The 23,611-nt window shown below is 39.8% G+C and overlaps 1 protein-coding gene across 9 annotated transcripts in view; it reads right to left on the reverse strand.

The window, feature by feature from the left end:
- The window catches only part of HERC2 (HECT and RLD domain containing E3 ubiquitin protein ligase 2), a 279,601-nt gene that overhangs the window by 181,684 nt on the left and 74,306 nt on the right, over nt 1-23,611 (reverse strand). For 7 of the 9 annotated variants that reach the window (XM_045058960.1, XM_045058959.1, XM_045058962.1 and 4 more), the window contains 10 exons: nt 22,230-22,330; nt 21,321-21,477; nt 19,378-19,488; nt 18,424-18,595; nt 16,345-16,518; nt 14,569-14,757; nt 13,814-13,965; nt 11,628-11,785; nt 11,425-11,538; nt 3,866-4,117 (listed from right to left, as the gene is read on the reverse strand). In XM_045058960.1, coding sequence (XP_044914895.1) covers nt 3,866-4,117; nt 11,425-11,538; nt 11,628-11,785; nt 13,814-13,965; nt 14,569-14,757; nt 16,345-16,518; nt 18,424-18,595; nt 19,378-19,488; nt 21,321-21,477; nt 22,230-22,330 — 1,580 coding nt within the window. Of the gene's footprint in view, nt 1-3,865; nt 4,118-11,424; nt 11,539-11,627; nt 11,786-13,813; nt 13,966-14,568; nt 14,758-16,344; nt 16,519-18,423; nt 18,596-19,377; nt 19,489-21,320; nt 21,478-22,229; nt 22,385-23,611 lie in introns of all 9 variants that reach the window. The other 2 variants (XM_045058964.1, XM_045058965.1) reach the window with 2 other exon arrangements.

Here is a 23,611-nt window from a genome sequence, read left to right on the forward strand (position 1 = left end):
TTCCTGGTTTATTGAGAGTTTTTAGTAGGAATAGGCTTTGAATTTTATCAAACGTTTTTTCTGCATCTATTGATATGATCATGTGATTTTTCTTATCCCTCTCTTGATTTGATGGATTACATTGATTTTTGGATGCTGAATTAGCCAATCTTGCATATGCAGAATAAACTCAACTTAGTGGTGATATATAATTCTTTCTATACATTGTTGAATTTGACTTGTTAATATTTCATTGAAGATTTTTGCATCTATATTCATGAGAGATGTTGGTCTGTAATTTTTTTATAATGTCTTTGTCTGGCTTTGATATTAGGGTGGTGCTGGCCTCACAGAATGAGTTAATAAGTATTCCCTTTGCTTCTCTCCTCTGAAACAGAGATTATAGAGAATTGGTATAATTTCTCCCTTCTTCCTTAAATGTTTGGTAGAATTCACCAGTAAACCCATCTGGGCCTCACGCTTTCTGAAAGTTATCAATTATTGACTCAATTTAATAGATATAGGCCGATTCAGTTTGTCTATTTCTTCTTGTATGAGTTTTGGCAAATTGTGTCTTTTAAAGAATTGGTTCATTTCATCTACAATACAAATGGGGGGCATTTTGTATCTACAATACAAAATATGGGGGCATAGAGTTGTTCTTAGTATTCCTTTATCATCTTTATAAAGTTCAAAGGATCTGTAGTATGTCTTCTCTCTCATTTCTCATCATACAGTGTTTGCCTTTCTCTGTCTAACCTATTTACTTAGCATAATGCCCTCAAGGTCCATCCATGTTAACACAAATGGAAGAATTACCTTCTTTTCTGTGGCTGAATAATATTCCATTATACTGCATTTTCTTTATCCACTCATCTATCAATGGACACTTAGGTTGTTTCCATATCTTGGTTACTATGAATAATGCTGCAATGAACAGGAGGATGCAGGTACCTTTTTGAGTTAGCATATTTATTTCCTTCAGATAAATACTCAGAAGCGGAACAGGTGGATCACATGGTAGTTGGTTTTTTTGTTTGTTTGTTTAATTTTTTTTTCAACGTTTTTATTTATTTTTGGGACAGAGAGAGACAGAGCATGAACGGGGGAGGGGCAGAGAGAGGGGGAGACACAGAATCGGAAACAGGCTCCAGGCTCCGCCATCAGCCCAGAGCCTGACGCGGGGCTCGAACTCACGGACTGCGAGATCGTGACCTGGCTGAAGTCAGACGCTTAACTGACTGCGCCACCCAGGCGCCCCTGGGTGTTTAATTTTTGAAAAGCCTCCTTACTGTTTTCCACAGTGGCTGTACCAATTTACATTCCCATCAACAGTGCACAAGAGTTTCTTTTCCTCCACATCCTCACCAACACTAGTTATTTCTTATCTTTTTGATAATAGCTGTTCAAACAGGTATGAGGTGATATCTCACTGTGGTTTTGATCTGCATTTACCCTGAAGATTACTGACATTGAGTACTTTTTCATATACCTGATGGCTATCTATAAGCCACCTTTGGAAAAATGTCTACTCAGATCCTCTGCCCAATTTTTCAACAAATTGGTTTTGGAGCAGGTTTTGTCTTGTTTTGTTGCTATTGAATTGTATGAGTCCTTTATATATTTTGGATATTAATCCTTTATCCCATATATGATTTACAAATATTTCCCCCATTCTATAGGTTGCCTTTTCATTTTGTTGATGGTTTCCTTTCCTGAACACAAAGATTACTAACTTTAGATCTTTCTTCTTTTATAATACATGAATTCAGTGCTATAAATATCTTTCTAAGCACTGCTTTCACAGCATCCCACAAATTTTGGTAAGTTGTTTTCATTTTCATTTAGTTCAAAATATTTTAAAATTTCTCTTGAGAGTTTTTTGTTTGACCATGTGTTATTTGGAAGTTTAGTGTTTATTTTTTAATATTTTTTTAATGTTTATCTATTTTTGAGAGAAACAGTGTGTGAGTATGCACAAGCAGGAGAGAGAGAGGAAGACAGAGAATCCCAAGTGGGCTCTGAGCTGACAGCAGACAGCCCAATGTGGGGCTGGAGCCCACAAACCGTGAGATGATGACCTGAGCCAGTCAGATGCTTAACTGACTTAGCAACCCCGGTACCCTGGAAGTTTATCTCCATGTACTTGGGGATATTTCAGCTATCTTTTATTGATTTTTAGTTTAATTATACTGTAGTCTGACAGCAGACATTGTTTGATCTCCCTTCTTTTAAATATGTTAAGGGGTGTTTTATAGCCCACATTGTGGGCTATCCTGATGAATATCAAAGTACCCTCTTCATTAAGGAAGTTTTCTAAGACAAAAATCTCTTTTTTCTAAAGTCAAATAATACATTTTTCCTATTTAAACAGTGTTATCCAAGTATTATATTTTTGCTTAATAGTAAGTCTAACATGACCAGCACAAGGAATGTCTTCAGAAATGTCAACATAAAAAATAATTCAGCTGCAAAATTCTACTAGAGTAAGGAGAACAATTCTAAGAGCCTATGATAAGTTGACAACAACCAAAATATACCAAAAATTATGTAAATATTTTCATGATAAGCTCTCTCTGTATCTAATAAATGTTGCTGAGGAAGCATATTTCCTTAGCTAAATGAAAAAAATATAAACAAGAAAGGCTAACAAAATTTAAACATAGCTCCATAATATAAACCAACTGTATTACCCTACAACTTATCTCAGAAACTTAGAAAATAATAGACACCATAAAACCTTGTCATCAGGAAAGAAACTAGCAAGTCCTATGTAAAAGTCTCCCTTTAGGGGCACCTGGGTGGCGCAGTCGGTTAAGCGTCCAACTTCAGCCAGGTCACGATCTCGCGGTCCGTGAGTTCGAGCCCCGCGTCAGGCTCTGGGCTGATGGCTCAGGGCCTGGAGCCTGTTTCCGATTCTGTGTCTCCCTCTCTCTCTGCCCCTCCCCCGTTCATGCTCTGTCTCTCTCTGTCCCAAAAATGAATAAACGTTGAAAAAAAAATTTTTTTTTAAATAAAAAAAAATAAAAAAAAAAAAATAAAAGTCTCCCTTTAAACTCCCTTGACAAAAAAGCAAAAACATAAAGTAGGATCCAGCACAGAGATCCAACAAACTTCATCCCTCATGCCAAACACAGGCCAAGGGTTGTTTCTATGAATAAAGCCGTTAACATAGCCAGGACCATTTGTTTACATATTGTCCATGGCTACTTTTGGGGTACAAAAGCAGAAAAAGAGTAGTTGAGACATACAGTGTATGGTACTCAAAGCTAAAATACTTATGGTCTAGGTCCTTTAGGAAAACAGTCTAAAGCACTACAAGCCCCACCTGATAAACCTATCACCAACCTCTCCCACACTTCAGAAGGCACCTGCAAAGCACACCTACATGCCTGGGCTCCCATTCTATCTAGAATGCATGCTAGATGCCCTTGAAACCAAATAAGCAGGATTCACCTATCAAGGATAATTTCAAATGAGACCACTCTAGGCACACCAATCCTATCTCCTCCCACTGTGCTCCCACAGCACTATATACACCCGTCATCTTAGCAATGTCTACAGTATAACTACAGGTGACCTCACCAACAGAAGTTAATCTCACTAAGGCCAGCTTACATAGTGATGAATAGATGCCTGGCACCAATATTTGTAAAACTGAACGAATTTCAAAATAAATCTGGTGAGAATAATTCTACACCATTTTTAAATAGAAACAAAACCATTTTCCATTTATAATCTATACCTATAAAAATGTGGGTAAAAGCCTTCTAATGATGAGTTAATTCGTGAAATAGTAGGTAAATAAAGGAAAGACCTACAAACTTGAAAAGATTACTAAAGAAAAAGCTTCAAAAGGTTTTAAAAGTTTTCATTTTGCACTTACCTTGCAAGCCTTCCAAGAGTTTGGGATAACGAACATGTTCCTCTGTTCCATGCCCGAGTCTCTGATTGTCACCTTTTCCCCATGAATAAACCTGGCCATCTTTCGTCAAAGCGATAGAAAACTGACTTCCACATCGGACTTTCACAACATCCAAGTCTTGAAGCTTTTCAATAAGCTTTGGTGTTTTGCAGCCGTCACTACCACCTCTGCCCAATTTTCCATAGTCACCATCTCCCCAAGACCACACCTGACCTAAAAAATACAAATATATTTAAGTAAAAACAACTGTACATCTTAATGCAACTTCTAAGTGGCTGAAAATACTCAATATAACCAATAACATAAATCTAGACTTATATATATAGTATATTAACTATAATAACAATAACCAGGTGACCGCTTACCAAATGAAATCTAGTTTATACTTCAGGTTGATATAGAAGCAATAGGAAAAGGAAAGCTGGGTGTGGTTTTTTGTTTTTGTTTTTAGCTAAAAGAATAAAGTCCTGACTCTTCCTAGTTTGTGCTCAATGACTGGGTTCAGTTCAACCAAGTAGTGAAAACAGAACAAAAGACCCACTGCCTCTATAAAATACTATAACTGAACCCATTGAACACAGCTGTAGTTCCCTGACCACTCTCTCTCAAGTCTGCCTGCACACTGTTCCTGTCATGCTGACCACAAGTCAACTGCAGGACGGCATTTCTTTCTAATAATGTTTGTGAGTATAATCTAATTAAATATTATATAAAGCAATAAATTACAAAAATGTGTTTGTTTTATATTTACTCTGATAATTTGCAAAAAGTCAATAAATATGAATTATTAAAAAAGAAACCTGCTAAATTAGGTGCAGGTGAAAACTGTAGAAAAGAAATGAGAAGAAATATAAAAGAAGAAATTACATCACTCCATAAGTGACTAAGTTTTTTTTTTCTTTTTTTTTTTAAAGAGAGAGCACACGAGCAGGGAAGAGAGGTAGTAGAGGATGAGGGGAAGAGAGACACAGAGAGAGAGAGAGAGAGAGAGAGAGAGAGAGACACAGAATCTTAAGCAGGCTCCACACTCAGTGCAGAGCTCAATTTCACAACCATGAGATTGTGACCTGAACCAAAATCAAGAGTCGGACAATCAACTGACTGAGCCACCCAGACACTCCTCCATTCTGTTTTAAATAATCTAAAGATCAGCAAATTTTTAAAAATATTTTTTAATATTTATTTATTTATTTTGAGAGAGAGAGCAGGGGAGGGGCAGAGAGAGGGAGAGAGAGAATCCCAAGCAGACTCCACACTGCCAGCACAGAGCTCGATGCAGGGCTCAATCCCACAAACCATGAAATCATGACCTAAGCCAAAATCAAGAGTCGAATGCTTAACTAGCTGAACAACCTAGGCGCCCCAGCAAACTTTTTGTTAGAGCTCAGAAGGTAAGTATTTTTAGGCTTTGTGGGCAATGTGGTCTCTGTTACAATTATCTAATTGTTCCCCTGTCATAGGAAAGCAGCCACAGATAATACATAAGCAAGGTGGCATTCCAATATCAGTCTATTTGCAAAAACAGTCAATCCCTGATCTAAAACTGTATATGATACACTAGCAGGTGGTAGTGAAAGAAACATAGCAATGTTCAACTCAGCAGTCCCATACACATTATCAAAGAATGTGCATATACTACATGCCTTGCAAAATGCCTGTTGTTCACATAGCCCAGCCCACAATTCCCACTTTCTCCAATTTTTTTCAGTGAGCCTGTCATCCAGGACCAGACCGAACAGACAAGCAGACTTCTACTATACCAGTCTTCTCAAAGAATAGTAACATACCAGGGACATTTCCCTTTATAACACCGGCACCAAAGAAACACCAGTGGGAGGTAAACAGCATGCACAGTTTCCAATCAAGGCAATTTAGTCAACACTTTACACAGTTTTACTTATGTAGCAGTTTCACACTAAGAATTCAAGAACAAGCCCTAATAAGGCTTACTTAAGAAAAAACTTCCTTGTTAAGAGTTTTATAACATATTATCAATCACTCAACAATGGACACTTAAAAACAAGACGTCAAACTGAAAGCTTCATGCTAGAAGAGAACTTTCAGATGACTGATGAGACCATTTTTCTCTAAGACTCATAGAAGCAGAAGAAAGATGACTCTATGCCTATCCTTTAGTGGGAATAGGTGTGGGGCGGGGAGGGGCCCTATGTGGACATGAAGATGACGTAATTATTTTTGTCCTCTTACTAAAGAAATTCCCAAAAGTAAGTCAATTCCCAATCTGCCATTCAACTTCTGCAGGAGGGGGCAGACAGGCTCCCCAGCTGATTTTGACAGATCACCACGATTCTGAGGACAGACCCTCACAACATTAACAAATAACAGTTTAAAATATCAATCTAATTCTAACCGTTAAACCTAATAAATATACGCTCAAAAAAAGCAAAATGAGTACAGTCTCACTAATGAAGACAAATACAAAAGTAAAATCAAAAACAAGCCAACAATGTAGCTTCGTACTCTGAATCCACACAGACAAAAGCAGGATTCACCACAGGGAATCAAAGATACCTAGACATTAAGAAACATAATAACCAGAAACAATTCATAATGTCAATTATTCTACTGTAACTCTCATTTTATATTAAAAAAATAAAATCCCCAGGGGTGCCTGGGTACCTTAGCCAGTTGAGCATACGACTTCACCTTAGGTCACAGTCTCCCATTTCGTGAGTTCGAGCCCCGCATCAGGCTCTGGGCTAACAGCTCAGAGCCTGGAGCCTGCTTGGGATTCTGTATCTCTCTCTTTCTCTCTCTATCCCCCGCCTCTACTCATGGTCTGCCTTTCTCTGTCTCTCAGAAATAAATAAGGTTTTCCCAAACAAACAAAAACTGAAGGAATTCATCACCACTAAACCAGCCCTACAAGAGATCCTAAGGGGGATTCTGTGAGTGAAATGTTGCAAAGACCACAAAGTACCAGAGACATCACTGCAAGCATGAAACCCACACACATCACAATGACTCTAAACCCGTATCTTTCAATAACAACACTGAATGTAAATGGACTAAATGCTCCAACCAAAAGACATAGGGTATCAGAATGGATAATGAAACAAGACCCATCTATTCTCTGTCTACAAGAGACTCATTTTAGACCTGAGGACACCTTCAGATTGAAAGTGAGGGGATGGAGAACTATCTATCATGCTACTGGAAGTCAAAAGAAAGCTGGAGTAGCCATACTTATATCAGACAAACTAGACTTTAAATTAAAGGCTGTAACAAGAGATGAAGAAGGGCATTATATAATAATTACAGGCTCTATCCATCAGGAAGAACTAACGATTATAAATGTCTATGCGCCGAATACCGGAGCCCCCAAATATATAAAACAGTTAATCACAAACATAAGCAACCTTATTGATAAGAATGTGGTAATTGCAGGGGACTTTAATACCCCACTTACAGGAATGGAGAGATCATGTAGACACAGGATCAATAAAGAAACAAGGGCCCTGAATGATACATTGGATCAGATGGACCTGACAGATATATTTAGAACTCTGCATCCCAAAGCAACAGAATATACTTTCTTCTCGAGTGCGCATGGAACATTCTCCAAGATAGATCACATGCTGACTGGGTCACAAAACAGCCCTTCATAAGTATAAAAGAAATGAGATCATACCATGCACACTTTCAGACCACAGTGCTATGAAAGTTGAAATCAACCACAGGAAAAAGCCTGGAAAACCTCCAAAAGCATGGAGGTTAAAGAACACCCGACTAAAGAATGAATGGGTCAACCAGGCACTTAGAGAAGAAATTTAAAAATATATGGAAACAAATCAAAATGAAAATACAACAGTCCAAACGCTTTGGGATGCAGCAAAGGCAGTCCTGAGAGGAAGATACATTGCAATCCAGACCTATCTCAAGAAACAAGAAAAATCCCAAATACAAAATCTAACAGCACACCTAAAGGAAATAGAAGCAGAACAGCAAAGACACCCCAAACCCAGCAGAAGAAGAGAAATAATAAAGATCAGAGCAGAAATAAACAATATAGAATCTAAAAAAAAACTGTAGAGCAGATCAATGAAACCACGAGTTGTTTTTTTGAAAAAATAAACAAAATTGATAAACCTCTAGCCAGGCTTCTCACAAAGAAAAGGGAGATGACCCAAATAGATAAAGTCATGAATGCAAATGGAATTAGTACAGCCAATCCCTCAGAAATACAAGCAATTATCAGGGAATACTATGAAAAATCATATGCCAACAAACTGGACAACCTGGAAGAAATGGACACATTCCTAAGCACCCACACACTTCCAAAACTCAAACAGGAAGAAATAGAAAACTTGAACAGACCCATAACCAGCGAAAAAATTGAATCAGTTATCAAAAACCTCCCAACAAATAAGAGTCCATGACCAGATGGCTTCCCAGGGGAATTCTACCAAACATTTACAGCAGAGGTAATACCTATCCTTCTCAAGCTGTTCCAAAAAATAGAAAGGGAAGGAAAACTTCCAGACTCATTCTATGAAGCCAGCATTACTTTGATTCCCAAGCCAGACAGAGACCCAGCAAAAAAAGAGAACTACAGGCCAATATCCCTGATGAATATGCACGCAAATATTCTCAATCAGATACTAGCAAATCGAATTCAACAGCATATAAAAAGAATTATACACCATGATCAAGTGGGATTCATTCCTGGGCTGCAGGACTGGTTCAACACTCACAAATCAATCAACGTGATACATCACGTTAATAAAAGAAAAGATAAGAGCCATATGATCCTGTCAATCGATGCAGAAAAAGCATTTGACCAAATTCAGCATCCTTTCTTAATAAAAACCCTCGAGACAGTTGAGATAGAAGGAACATACTTAAACATCATAAAAGCCATTTATGAAAAGCCCACAGCTAATATCATCCTCATTGGGGAAAAACTGACAGCTTTCCCCCTGAGACCAGGAACACGACAGGGATGTCCACTCTCACCGCTGCTGTTTCACATAGTGTTGGAAGTGCTAGCATCAGCAATCAGACAACAAAAGGAAATCAAAGGCATCAAAATTGGCAAAGATGAAGTCAAGCTTTCACTTTTTGCGGATGACATGATATTATACATGGAAAACCCGACAGACTCCACCAACAGTCTCCTAGAACTGATACGTGAATTCAGCAAAGTCACAGGATGCAAAATTAATGTACAGAAATCAGCTGCATTCTTATACACTAACAATGAAGCAACAGAAAGCCAAAGAAACTGACCCCATTCACAATTGCGCCAAGAATCATAAAATACCTAGGAATAAACCTAACCAAAGATGTAAAAGATCTGTGTGCTGAAAACTATAGAAAGCCTTATGAAGGAAATCGAAGAAGATACAAGGAAATGGAAAAACATTCCATGCTCATGGATTGGAAGAATAAATATTGCTAAAATGTCAATACTACCCAAAGCTATCTACACATTCAATGCAATCCCAATCAACATTGCACCAGCATTCTTCTCGAAGCTGGAACAAGCAATCCTAAAATTTGTGTGGAACCACAAAAGACCCCGAATAGCCAAAGTAATATTGAAGAAGACGACGACCAAAGCGGGAGGCATCACCATCCCAAACTGTAGCCTCTACTACAAAGCTGCAGTCATCAGGACAGCATGGTATTGGCACAAAAACAGACACACAGACCAATGGAATAGAATAGAGACTCTAGAACTGGATCCACAAAAGTATGGCCAACTAATCTTTGACAAAGCAGGGAAGAACATCCAATCAAAAAAAGACAGTCTCTTTAACAAATGGGGCTGGGAGAACTGGACAGCAACATGCCGAAGAATGAAACCAGACCACTTTCTTACACCATTCTCAAAAATAAACTCAAAATAGATGAAGGACCTGAATGTCAGACAGGAAACCATCAAAACCCTAGAGGAGAAAGCAGGAAAATACCTCTCTGACCTCAGCCACAGCAATTTCTTACTTGACACATCTCCAAAGGCAAGGGAATTAAAGGCAAATATGAACTATTGGGACCTCGTGAAGATAAAAAGCTTCTGCACTGCAAAGGAAACAATCAACAAAACTAAAAGGCAACTGACGGAATGGGAAAAGATATTTGCAAAGGACATATGGGACAAAGGGCTAGTATCCAAAATCTGTAAAGAACTCACTAAACTCCACACCCGAAAAACAAATAATCCAGTGAAGAAATGGGCAGAAAACATGAAGAGACACTTTTCTGAAGAAGACATCCAGATGGCCAACAGGCACATGAAAAGATGCTCAATGTCACTCCTCATCAGGGAAATGCAAATCAAAACCACACTCAGATACCGCCTCACGCCAGTCAGAGTAGCTATAAGGAACAAATCAGGAGACTATAGATGCTGGCGAGGATGTGGAGAAACGGGAACCCTCTTGCACTGTTGGTGGGAATGCAAACTGGTGCAGCCGCTCTGGAAAACAGTGTGGAGGTTCCTCAAAAAATTAAAAATAGATCTACCCTATGACCCAGAAACAGCACTGCTAGGAATTTACCCACGGGATACAGGAGTGCTGATGCGTGGGGGCACTTGTACCCCAATGTTTATAGCAGCACTTTCAATAATAGCCAAATTATGGAAAGAGCCTAAATGTCCATCAACTGATGAATGGATAAAGAATTTGTGGTTTATGGGGCGCCTGGGTGGCGCAGTCGGTTAAGCGTCCAACTTCAGCCAGGTCACGATCTCGCGGTCCATGAGTTCGAGCCCCGCGTCAGGCTCTGGGCTGATGGCTCAGAGCCTGGAGCCTGTTTCCAATTCTGTGTCTCCCTCTCTCTCTGGCCCTCCCCCGTTCATGCTCTGTCTCTCTCTGTCCCAAAAATAAATAAACGTTGAAAAAAAAAATTAAAAAAAAAAAGAATTTGTGGTTTATATACACAATGGAACACCACTTGGCAATGAGAAAGAATGAAATCTGGCCTTTTGTAGCAACATGGATGGAACTGGAGAGTGTTATGCTAAGTGAAATAAGTCATACAGAAAGACAGATACCGTATGTTTTCACTCTTTTGTGGATCCTGAGAAACTTAACAGAAGACTATGGGGGAAGGGAAGGAAAAAAAACAGAGAGGGAAGGAGGCAAACCATAAGACTCTTAAAAACTGAGAATAAACTGAGGGTTGATGGGGTGGGAGGGAGGAGAAAGTGGTATGGGCATTGAGGAGGGCACCTGTTGGGATGAGCACTGGGTGTTGTTTCGAAACCAATTTGACAATAAATTTCATATTTAAAAAAAATTTTTTAATAAAAAAATAAATAAATAAAATGCCCAAATAGTTAGGATGTAGCTGCTAATTAGCAGTTTTTGGCAACAGAAATTAAAAGTCTTATAACTTCTGGACCTCTGCCAAGGACCCAGAGGTGCACACCACTTAAAAATGGACAAAGGGGCAACCATATGAGGTGCACTCTACTCCAAAGCTTACTCCCTCTAGGAAAGCGGCACTCCTCATCCTGAGAACCTGCCCAGGGCAGCATGAGTACTGCATACCATTCTCTGTCACGGCCAGGGTTTGAGCGTCCCCGCTCCCGCATGCCACATCAATGACCTTCAATCCTTTAAGCCCAGCTACCAGCACTGGGATGGCCTCATCTTCACTGGAGCCTTCAAACAGATAGGACTATCATTAATGTAAGTTCCTCCAAAGAGAAAACCTCCCACCACATGCTCGAGCCAGCTCACAGCAAATGTACCATGGCCTAGTCGGCCGTAGTTCCCTCGGCCCCAGGTGTACAGCTCCCCCTCGGCAGTGATGGCTGCACTATATGTGCTTCCACATGCGATGTGCACCACATGCTTCCCAGCCTGCTTTCCAGAGAAAGCAGAGATCACCTTAGGCTCTTCCAAAGGCCTGTGGAGAGAATGGGAACAAATATGAATGTCCTTCTAAGCATGTCCTATTAGTGTTAGCAAAGAAAATAACTATCAGAATAAACTATCAGAGTGCCAAGACAGTTTGGCCTTTCAGCTGTCTTATGAAATAATTAAGGAACACAGAATTCAAACACGTAACATTTCCATGATTGTGTGTTAACTGGGTACCCAATGCCAAGCATGACATCCAGCAGTAATATCAAAACAGTGGTAAAGACTCATACAATCAAGTCCAGAGCAGCTTTGTTCACAATGGTCCAAAACAGTGGCCCATCCATAAACAGATCACTCAGCAACAGGGACAAAGCAAGTACTGACACGCCCAACAACTTGGCTGAAGCTTAGGAACTCTGCTAAGTGAAGGGGCCAGAAACAAAATACCATATAGTGACAGAGGGCAGACCAGTGGTTGACAGGAACTGGAGGTAGAGAGCAGGAGTTGACTGCAAAGGATCCAAAGAAAATAGCAGGGGCAATGGAAATAATTTGTGTCTCAGTTATGGTGCATTTGCTGAAATTCATTAAACTGTTCTCTTAAAATTGATGGATTTGTAAACCTCATACAGATGGCTAAAATTTACACATTTGTTAAATAAATGAGGGAATGAAGGAGCAAGGTTTACTAATCACACTCCAAATTATATTTTACAACTGAAAAGTAGGAGGCAGTAAGAATTCAGCAGGTAGAGGCCTTACTAGTTGGCTCTTCACTTTCAAAACTAGAAAAATACCTTATGCTTTCAATCCATAACATGTTCACTGTGATTGTTAACACCTACTCTAGCCTCTCCAAAAACATGGTATACTAACTTTGTGACCCACTATTCTGCAAAATAAATAAATACACACAGAGGCAGGGGCACATACAGGCACAGGGAGAGCTGAACAACCCTATTCTGATACCATTTCTCCCTCCTGTTCAGCTCAAGTTTCAATCTCCCAAAGTTTCTCTCCAACTCCTAGCATCTAGCACTTAACCTCAACTGAGTATTATTTTATTACAAGGTAGTTTTTTTTTTTTTTTTTTTTTTTTTTTGTAATTTAGTACAAATTACAACTAGCATACTGGAAGCAAAAATTACTGCCTCCACCCTGTATCTCCATCCTTTCGAATCCTATGAGCCCTGCCCATCTCATCCCTTTCAGTCCGAGAATAACAATTCTAAATTCTGTAGTTATCATTCCTTTGTTTCTCACCATCATTTTACCACACTTGTCTGAATCCTGACAATACTGCCAAGTTTGGAATATTTCTGCTGAATGCTAACACTCAATACACATTGCTCAGCTTTTTTCATGGCTTGGGATTCTACCCAGGGATGTCCAACTCCATCCCATTGCAGTGAGAACAGGCCAGACTCCTCTCAACAGTGCTGTTCATGCCTCTGACCCCCTTCAAGTGCATCTTCAATTTTAATCAAATGCCCAAGTTTTGCTCCACTAGGCTCCACTCAAACCAGCAATATATAAAAGTGTTCCCACCACTCTGTGGCAGCTATGGGTACTCTCCATTTTCACAACAATGCATTTAGAACAATCATTTTGTTTTATTCCTGGTCTCTCACAATAATCAAAAGCTTCTACAAAATAGGACATTAAGAAATACTTTTGTACCTATGAAAATGAAATGGCTCAAGGAAAGGAGGATCTTATTTGATAGAGACATGTTGAAGTGTTTGTGAATGAAGAAACAAGTAGCGTGGGATTTGCTTTAGAAAATTCCACAGTGTGAGGTGTGCCATGTATAGTTAAAACAGGAGTGACAAAAGCTGGAAGCATTCCATCTGAGAGAGAAGAACACGAAGGCCAATTGATGTCATCTTCTGTGCTGTGGGCAGAACTCCCATAGCATCACCCAGGGGCTGACACATCTTGATTGCTTTCTCCACCCTAGCCCTAAATGTCAGAGCAACTGGAACACCCATTCACACTCCTTTTCCACCCTATTTTGGATACAGTAACTCAAAAGAAGAGCAAGTCAATTACAAGAATGGGCCATACATACACAGTGTCCCCATGGCCCAACCGTCCTCCATCCCCACAGCCCCAGGAGTACACCTCTCCGGTGGCTGCCAGAGCCAGGTAGTGGTGACCATCAGAATGGGCAGCAATCTTTACAATGTTTCTGGAGGCAAGACCCTGGACCAGCTGTGGGGCCTAAAAGGGTAAAAATAGGAAGAAAATTAGTAAGCAGTCCAAGGACAATGAAAACAGCATGACTCTTCTCACGCATCTTATTTTAACAAACGCTCCTGGAACTGAAAGAACATGAGCCTATGGAGACTGCCAGCCAACTGTCTAGATGCCCTGCCCACTACCAACAGAAGAGTGGGCAGCCTCCAAGAGCTCTGTGACATTACTAGGCCACCTCCACACAATGAAAACTCAACAACCCCAGGTAAAGAGCACCTTTCTTTAATAGGAACATGTACTGACAAGGCCCAATTTCCTCAGATTATCTGATACTGCCTCACCCCCAAAGTCAACTGAGTTTACACATGGAAAGTTAGTTTAAAAATGGGATTCATAATGGGCAATAAGTGTTACTATAAGGAGCTCCTGATCTTAACAATTAAGAAATTCTGCCCCAAGATTTTGGCAACAATTATGATTGAGATTATTAAATAAAACTAATAAAATACACTGAACAGAGGTTTCCAAATCTTCAGAAATCAAATGACTTAAAGACTAGACACCTCTGTAGCTCCTGTAGTAGAAAAACACCCACCAAGGAAAGCAATCTGGGCCCAGAACACCCACCAGTGTGTCACTGTTGTAGGCCTGCGTGTACACACGGCCATTCCTTGACAAGATCAGGAAGCGCTTCTCAGCACAGGCAATTTGCGTGACTCCCAGATTGGCAAGTCCTTCACACTGAATTGGACCAATCACATTGGCATAGTATTTCCATCCTATTAACCCCCATCCTATGACCTCTTGCAATGATCCCTGTAAGATAACAAAGTAAACGTTTTGTTTAGAGTGGCAAGAAAATTTCTTTCTTAGTCAAAAAAAGAATAATTTATGCTAAGAGTAACACTGAGATACTGTGGGATAAAAACAAAGCAAGTAAAGAAAGGAGATGATCCAAAACATCAAAATAACTCAAAACATCCCATATTACCTCAGTTACAGGTAAGATCAAGCATATTTTTCCACAGCACTTCATCTTAACAGAGCCTATTAAAAAGTAATACAAGTAAAAAAAAAAAAAAAAGTAATACAAGTAAACCTTAAACAAATGCTCAAAACATATCAGGTTACCATTTTTACCATAACAGGCAGAAACCTAAAAGCCTAAGCACAAGGCTGGCAGACAAGTATCCAACTGTTGGTGGGGATGAGAAGGATCAAGCTGTGTGTGAACAATTTTGTGATAATCGGCTAGTGTCCACCCACATCAGGTACATCACCACTGGTGCATGCATTTGCACGAACAAGAACAAATGTATGAGGTTGGTCATTGCAGCACTACTGGAATAGTACACTTCTGACCACACAGGTTCCAACAAAAAAATCATGATACAACCATACATGGAATACTGAGTTGCATTAAAATAAAGAGAGAGGCTTTGTTTATTGATAAACTCCTTGGTACAAACTGTGTAGTGACAAAAATAAGCTACAACATGCTACCACTAATATATTCATTTCAGAGAATACTGAAGGATATATAAGAGACTAGAAAAATGAAAAGTAGCAGGTGCAAAACCAGGTGGGTGGGGGGACAGGGAAATAACATCGTCTCTGCATTTAATTTTGATTTTTGAACCATGTGAATATAATTATTTGGAAAAAAACAAATGACTATAAAATGAGATAAATACACATCCTGCTAAAAATAAAAGTTAGAAAAAACTGGATTCAAATCCAGGATTATTGTGTGACCCTGCCAAAATTCACTGCCACTCCAAATGGCAGTTTTCTCATCAATACAGTGGGGTAGTGTTGTGATGGTCAGATGCAACTGTGAATGTGAAGTCCTCAGGTGGCCCGCACTGGCAGGCTCTACACACATGTAGATTAGTGTCATCAGTGCTCTGAGCAGCATTACAGACATTACAGACAGCCCATGTTCTGAGCTCTTAGTGTACAAAAAAATATGCTGGAATCTCCCTGAGGAAGGCAGGACAGCATGTGGTTGTTTGGATAAAGGAGAGTTCTCTGGAGCTATACCTCCTGAATCTGGAACCTGCAACACTGAATTGGGTCCTCAACCCATGTACACCTCAGCTTGCTCACCACTCACTCTGACCACTGACAATACCTTAAAATGTATACATGTTTACACTTGTACACCAGCAGAGTGTCTGGCTGGCTCAGTTAGTGGAGCATCCAACTCTTGATCCCAGGGTTGTGAGTTAAAGATCCACATTGGACGTGGACCCTACTTCCAAAAAAAAAAAAAAAAAAAAAAGGCTGTAAGCCAGCTCCACCCCCAATACCAGAGAAAGTGGCACAGAATGAGAACCTACAGGTGCTAATGACTGTAGTACACACAAAGATACAAAGAAGAAACACTGGTAGCGCAGGTACCTTATGAGATGTTGGCGAGCTACACAGAGGTGGCATACAGGGAGTAGCCAGGCGGTCTAAATGGGCCATGACAACAACTGCAGTTTGTTGTAAGTCAATGGCGAGCTCATTATCTTGTGGAAGAGTAAGGTATCTCAGAAAACTCTCGTTAGGGCTCAGAGGACCAGACAAAAGCTAGAGAAGAAAAGTAAACAAGCATCTTCAAAACGCTGGAAAAAATTCAAGTAACACAATTAGCCATTAACAACTCTTTATATTTTGGTATTCACAGTTGTGCATCATCTACTCCTTTTAGCCATCAGATGAGAAGTACTGCTGATGCACTGACCCTACACATCTACATATATACACACCTGCTGTAAAACTGCACACAGCAGTGCCTGCACATTTGCACATCCATCACGCATGTCCATACTCTACACAGGTCAATGACATGGTCCAGACATCCTGCAGGCTCCCCACCCCACTCCCCCCACCACCCCCTGGCCCGGCCAATAGTCCTCAGAATGCAGAGGAAGCTTCCTAGGAACACAGCACTACACCTCAACCTGGCTTTACAAACTGAAAACCAAAACCTAATGCCACCCACTCTGAAGGAAACCTAATGTTACTCGGACATTAACATTAAGTAAATCTAATTCTTCTTTTTTAAAAATTGTTTATTTATTTTGAGAAAAAGAGAATGAGAGGGGAAGAAGGGCAGAGGGAGAGGGTGAGGGGGAGAAAGTGGGGGGGGAGGGAGGGGGGGAGGGAGAGAGAGAGAGAGGGGGGGGGGGGAAGGAGGGAATCCCAAGCAGGCCTCAGCTGTCAGCGCAGAGCCCAAAACAGGGCTCAATCCCATGAACTGTGAGATCATGACCTGAGCCAAAATCAAGAGTCAGGACACTTAACCAACTGAGTCACTCAAGCACCCCAAATCTAATTCTTCTAAAGGCAGAAAGCCTTATTACAATTAAAGACTGCCAAGTGATAGAAAATTAACTTTATAATGGAATGGCTGTCTTCCCCCCCAAAAAAAGACCTACAAGATCAAACTTGTACTTCTAAAAAGAAGCAGTCCCAGGGGTTCAGACCCAGGACCCAGACAGGCCCTCCTCTGCTACCAGCCTTGTTTTCCTAGGACAAACACAGTGATGACTTAGGTGACACACTCCATGCAGTGCCCTGCACAAAGAAAGGGCCAAAAAGTAAGCCACTATTTTCAATGCTCTTTTTATAATATGTATTTAAAAGTGGGTATGTCAGACTTAGCTCTGTGCTGCAGTACAGCTGGTGCTCGTTGAACTGTCTTCTCCATAAACAGTATATGGAGTAACATGGAGGAGAAGGACTACCAGACTTCTCAAGGCAGGTCAAAACAAATAAACATTAACCACTAGGCAACTACACGACCTCACGGTGGAGCACATCCTCAGAACCGAACACACACTCCATCCCACACCAGCTCAGCTTCAGCAACTTGTGCCGCCTCCCCATGTTATTACTGCAAGTGCCCATAAGGACCTGCTTGACTCTCTCACTTTGTTCTTGAAATATTGTCAGAATTTTTACCCATTTTCATGCCTCTACTAACTAATTCTTTCATGGAAGTGAGCATGCCTTCTTTATATCTTCCACAGCATCTTAAACTCACTCTCCATCACAGCCAAAGCACAACATGACTGGTTACTGGGAACACACAGGTAATAATAAACCCACAAACACAAAGGGCTAAATGGCTCTAATCCAGCAGAAAGAAAACTACATGGTCAAAAAGCAGTAGAGGAATCTCTCTAGAAGTACAAGTTGATACATGTCAAGAAATACATTCTCCCTACTAAGTATACAAAATCCAGAACACACACACACAGATGCCATATGCTCAAGTGATATTCCACCGCATCGAATGAAACTCACCCCATGATATCCCACACCTGTCCTACATCTGACTCACTATTGTCATCACCAAATACACACTTTCCCCTAGAGACAACTACTGCCACAGACATGCACCCTGGTTTTGTTTATAAAAGTCTAACTCTTTTAGGATAACCGAATTAAGAAAGCTACTTAAAGGCAGAGTTTTTTTATGGTACTTACGTGAGCGTCACCTTCTGTATGAGGGGCATCTTTACTGCAGATGATACTCTGGAATCTTTGCAGTAAAGGGAGAAGAGGAGCACTGGTACCCTGGGCAGACCGCTCATTGTCAGTTTCCTGCGTCCCACTGTCCCACAATTGAAGCAACAACAGGATGGCAGATAACATTTGGCTGAAAGAGAAAATATCTTTATTATCTAGTAAAAACATATTAGTTTTTATTGCCATGGACTGTCAAAAATAAAAGCAGACAGCTAAATAAAATAGGAAAAATACTTTAGATTGAAAAGGAAACTAAAATAACGCCATGAAAACAATTCTTGGCAGTAAAATCACTTAATCAATGCCAAGATTTTAGCACAACATATCCACCTTCTGAGGATAAGAAATATAAAACCAGTTAAGAAGTTCAAACAGCACTTTCTAAAGAGAATTTCTAGGACCTTAAACTAATGGAATAAAAATCATTTGAAGAAAATTAAAAAGAAAAAAAAAGGAACAGGTCTTAGACTACAAAAGTTGAACATAAAACATGAAGTGAAGAGGAGCGCCTGGGTGGCTCAGTCAGTTAAGGTGCCAACTCTTGATTTTTGGCTCAGGTCACGATCTCACAATTTATGGGTTTGAGCACTACATCGGGCTCTGGACTAACGGTGCAGAGCTTGCTTGAAATTCTCTCTCCCCCTCTCTCTCTACCCTTTCCCTGCTTGCTCTCTAAAAAAATAAATAAACAAACTTTAAAAAAAAAAAAAAAAAAAAAAAAAAAGGAAAGTGAAGAAAACCTAAGTGTACCCAGGCTTGAAAGAAGAGAAAGTCCTGGGATACGGTTCTTTGATGATAGAACACCACACATTTTTATAAACACAAATGATTCAATGAAATGCCATAAAGTGAAACAGATGTTCATATACAGAGGTGTTCCATGAAATGCTCCCAGCCTGCAGCACCCCTTACCTCAGTGTGCCTCTCTGCACAGCCAGCTCTAACAGAATGGCCAGGGCCAGGTGCTGGTCCTGCAGGGGGATGCTTCCTGGCCCTTTGGTACCAGGCGTTCCATGAACATCTCTGAAATGACAGCAGTGGATGCAAGAACAAAGTAACATGAGAACTTAAAGACAGCATGTATATTTTTAATATTTAGAATCAAGTTTCTGAGACTTACTACTCAAATTTAATCAGAGATTTTAAAGTATACAATTAACGAGGTGCCTGAGTTAAGCATCTGACTTCAGCTCAGGTCATGATCTCCCGGCTTGTGAGTTCAAACCCCGCATCAGGCTCTGTGCTGACAGCTCAGAGCCTGGAGCCTGCTTCAGCTTCTGTCTGTCTCCCTCTGCCCTCCCCCACTCATGCAGTCTCTCTCTCTCTTAAATATAAATAGACATTAAAAAAATTTTAATAAAAAATAAAGTATACAATTAACTTAAAAAGATATGTTTTTATTAAAAGACTTCAGATACAAAAGATGACTACATTAGAAAACACATATTCCAGTTTCCACAGCATAAAATTATTTATATCATTATTCAAATCATGAGTAGAAACATGTTTAGATATGTTTCCACTTTCAGTGAAATCTAAGGCTATTAGAGTATCAACATCCCTCTATGAAAATGGAGAAAAATCAACTTCTAAAAGCACCTGAGACTCTAGACAAAATGTCTATGCTTATTTTTATCTTTTATCAAATAAATATTTTAACTTTTCCCCAATAATAAATGACAATTCTTCTGAACCCAAGATGGAGAACTGAGAGCTTTCTGACATCAACATTATAGCTGAATATTTGAAATTACAGTTGAACCCTGAACAACACGAGTTTGAACTGCACAAATTCACTTATATGCAGATTTTCTTTCAATACAGATATTGGAAAATTTTTTGGAGATTTGCAACAATTTGAAAAAACTCACAGATGAACCATGTAGCTTAGAAATACCAAAAAATTTAAGAAAAGGGTATTATTATAAAAATACAGTAAATAATACATACAACATAAAATATGCATTGATCCACTGTTCATGTTATCGGTCAGGCTTCTAGTCAACATGCTATTAGTTTAGTTTGGGGAAGTAAAATGTTATATGTGGATTTTTAACTGCGTGAATGGCTGGCACCTCTACCCCCTACATTGTTCAAGGATCAGCTGTAATTCAAAGCCTATTTTCAGGGCCCCCAGCCCAAAACCTTGTCACAATGCCTATATCAGCTCTCTAGGGAGCCAAACTCACAGTCTGTTAGCACAGAGACCACAGGTGTCCTTGCACATTGGAAGGGGCAGAGCAGTGACCTCTTTTGACAAAGCAAATGAGAAAAGACTCACTTCTCCTCTAATTATGTCTTTGGCATTGAATTATGTATTAAGTATATATACTTTTTCTTTTTAAAAACCTAAAAATTTAAAGTTAACAAAAATATATAACACCCAAGACCAGAGTTCAGGGTTTTGTTTATAGAAAATGATTCACATTCAAAAATTTTTTACACTAAAAAGAATAGATTGAGGTTTAAACATTTTGATCTTGAGTAGCTGTTTAGTACCATGTTGTCTATTAAGACAACACCCATCACTCAGAATGGTAGCATCCATATTCTCACTGAAAGGCACCCAATAGATGCTCACTTAATGAATGACTGATACCCAAATCATAAATACCTGAAAAAAAATACATTACAAAAATATTTTTCATTTTTCCATCTGATTCAATATGATAGCTTCCAGGGTCTAATCAGAATATCAAAAGCAAACATTTGAAAAGCTGAAAACCAAGATCCAGAATAACAGAACTGAGGGCAGGCTGGAGACACACACACAAACCTGCTCTAAAGAGAAGGTGAGACAAGACTGAAATATGTTAGAACCATTCAGAGTTAAGATGTGAAAAGAAAGAACTCACCCTGTCACGACGGATCTAAGGAACTTGGCTGCTCTCTCTACCACCTCCAGCCACACAGAGGACACTGTGCTCTCATCAAAGAGCGAGGCCTCAGGCAGGGCTCTCAGGGCATCCAGGGACTCCTGCAATAGCTCGCTGCATAGATCCGCATCTTCACCTGGGCACACATGCATCAGAGGAGGCCATCCACTCCTCAGGCAGCACTGACAAGTAAAGCCCTCCCCACTCTCCCAGATGGTCCTCCAACCCCTCTGTGTGAGAAGATACCACTGTCACATTTTCAATCCCTCACTTTCCTCTCAATGAGATACTCCAAGAACTCAAGAGATTAAAACTTAATACAGGTGCCCCAAAGTCAGTTCTTTATGTTATGACTCTCTCATGAGCAATTCTAACTTCTTGTTCTCCTAGAAAATAAATCAGCACTGATGTACTAACAGTGGTTTACCTGCGATATAAACACATACACACTTTTCTCTTACTTTTTTTTTTTTAAAGAACAGACCTGAAAAGTCAAATAGAGGGGCGCCTGGGTGGCGCAGTCGGTTAAGCGTCCGACTTCAGCCAGGTCACGATCTCGCGGTCCGTGAGTTCGAGCCCCGCGTCAGGCTCTGGGCTGATGGCTCGGAGCCTGGAGCCTGTTTCCGATTCTGTGTCTCCCTCTCTCTCTGCCCCTCCCCCATTCATGCTCTGTCTCTCTCTGTCCCAAAAATAAATAAACGTTAAAAAAAAAAAAAATTAAAAAAAAAAAAAGTCAAATAGACTGAAGCCTCTCATTCTACAAACAAGAAAAATGAGGCACACAGACTATATGGGATCAGCCCAAGGGCATGTGGTGGCAGAACTGAGAAGAGAACCCAAGTCTCCTGATGTGGTGAGGAAACCGAATGACACTCTGAGCCCACATACCTGATCGCCACGCCCTGCGTAAAAAGGCAAAGGCAAAGGAGAGAGCTGCTCGGGATCCGACTCTCGCAAGTCCTTCCACTCCTTTGCCTGTTGGTCGGGAACTGCGGACAACACACATGGGAGTTGTGATAACTGGTCAGAGGACTGTGCAAATACTAAAATAAAATAAATAATATGGAAGGATTTGTACCAAAATGTGATCACTGAATTTCTTTAGACAGCAGGATCACAAGTGACTTTTAGTTTCATATTTAAAAACTTTTACCAAATGTCCTTTGTAAAGGAAGTTCCCTCTTTAAGGAAGAAAAAAAAAGGCATTTACAGAGAATTTTAAATGACTTGCAGAAATTCTCACAAAATAATCTCAGAGAGCTGATATTATTAGTCAGGGAGACACACATGGTAAACAGAAAATAAACATATAAATACATAAATGGAGAGATTAAAGCTCATGTAGCAAAGAAAAGGCAGGTGAGGGCGTTGAGAGAACAATACGACAAATTCCCGGGACTGCACCTAGGGCTATGGAATCTGTATTTGCTTTGGCCCCTTTTAGGTCTATGTGCTGACCAGGAGTAGCGACTCCATGTACCTGTCCTATTCTCTTTCACCCTCATCTTGCTGAGTTTATCCTCTCCTGAATTTAGTGCTTATCATTCTCACATGTCTTTTTTAAGCTTTTTACTACTTCTGTATGTAAATTTAACAAGATATGCTTATTTTTTAAAGTTATACAAATAGTATACCATGATATTCTAAAAAAAAAAAAAACTAGAATACAAAAAAAGTGTACAATATAAACTCAATCATGCAACTTTATACGGCTGAATATTTCTACTATGTATCATATTTTTCAAACTTACTATAATATTCTTTCACAATCAGGGGGAAATGCTATGAAAAATAGGTAATGATATGGAATGACCTTCCCAAGATACAATGTCAAGTAAAATTAGCAGTGAAGAACGTGTGGATCCCAGAGAGGCAGCTAGTATGCATTCTGTGAATCCTGAGCTCTATAAGGGAAGCTCATGAGGAGACACAAGAAACTGAAATTTCTTGTAGTGGCTGCCTCTAATGAGGGGACTGGGTGCCTAGGAGACAGGATTAAGGAGATTTAAACTTTATTTCTGAATGAGAAATATAAATATTACAAGATACATATGTATAATAATACACGTGGTCTTTAAAACGGGAAGTACACATGCTAAGTCTATTCTCCCTCTGGGAGAAAATTGCTCCAGGAAAAGCATGAAACTGGGGCTCCCCTCAGGTAATCATAATCGCCCCTGAGAAAGTGCCCAACAGTCCTCAATCTGCACAGTTTAAAAACTGCTAAATCTTCAATAAGTCACTCTCTATTTTACAGATACTCAAGGAAA

Source organism: Felis catus, chromosome B3, assembly GCF_018350175.1.
Source record: "Felis catus isolate Fca126 chromosome B3, F.catus_Fca126_mat1.0, whole genome shotgun sequence".
NCBI classification, from domain to species: domain Eukaryota; kingdom Metazoa; phylum Chordata; class Mammalia; order Carnivora; family Felidae; genus Felis; species Felis catus.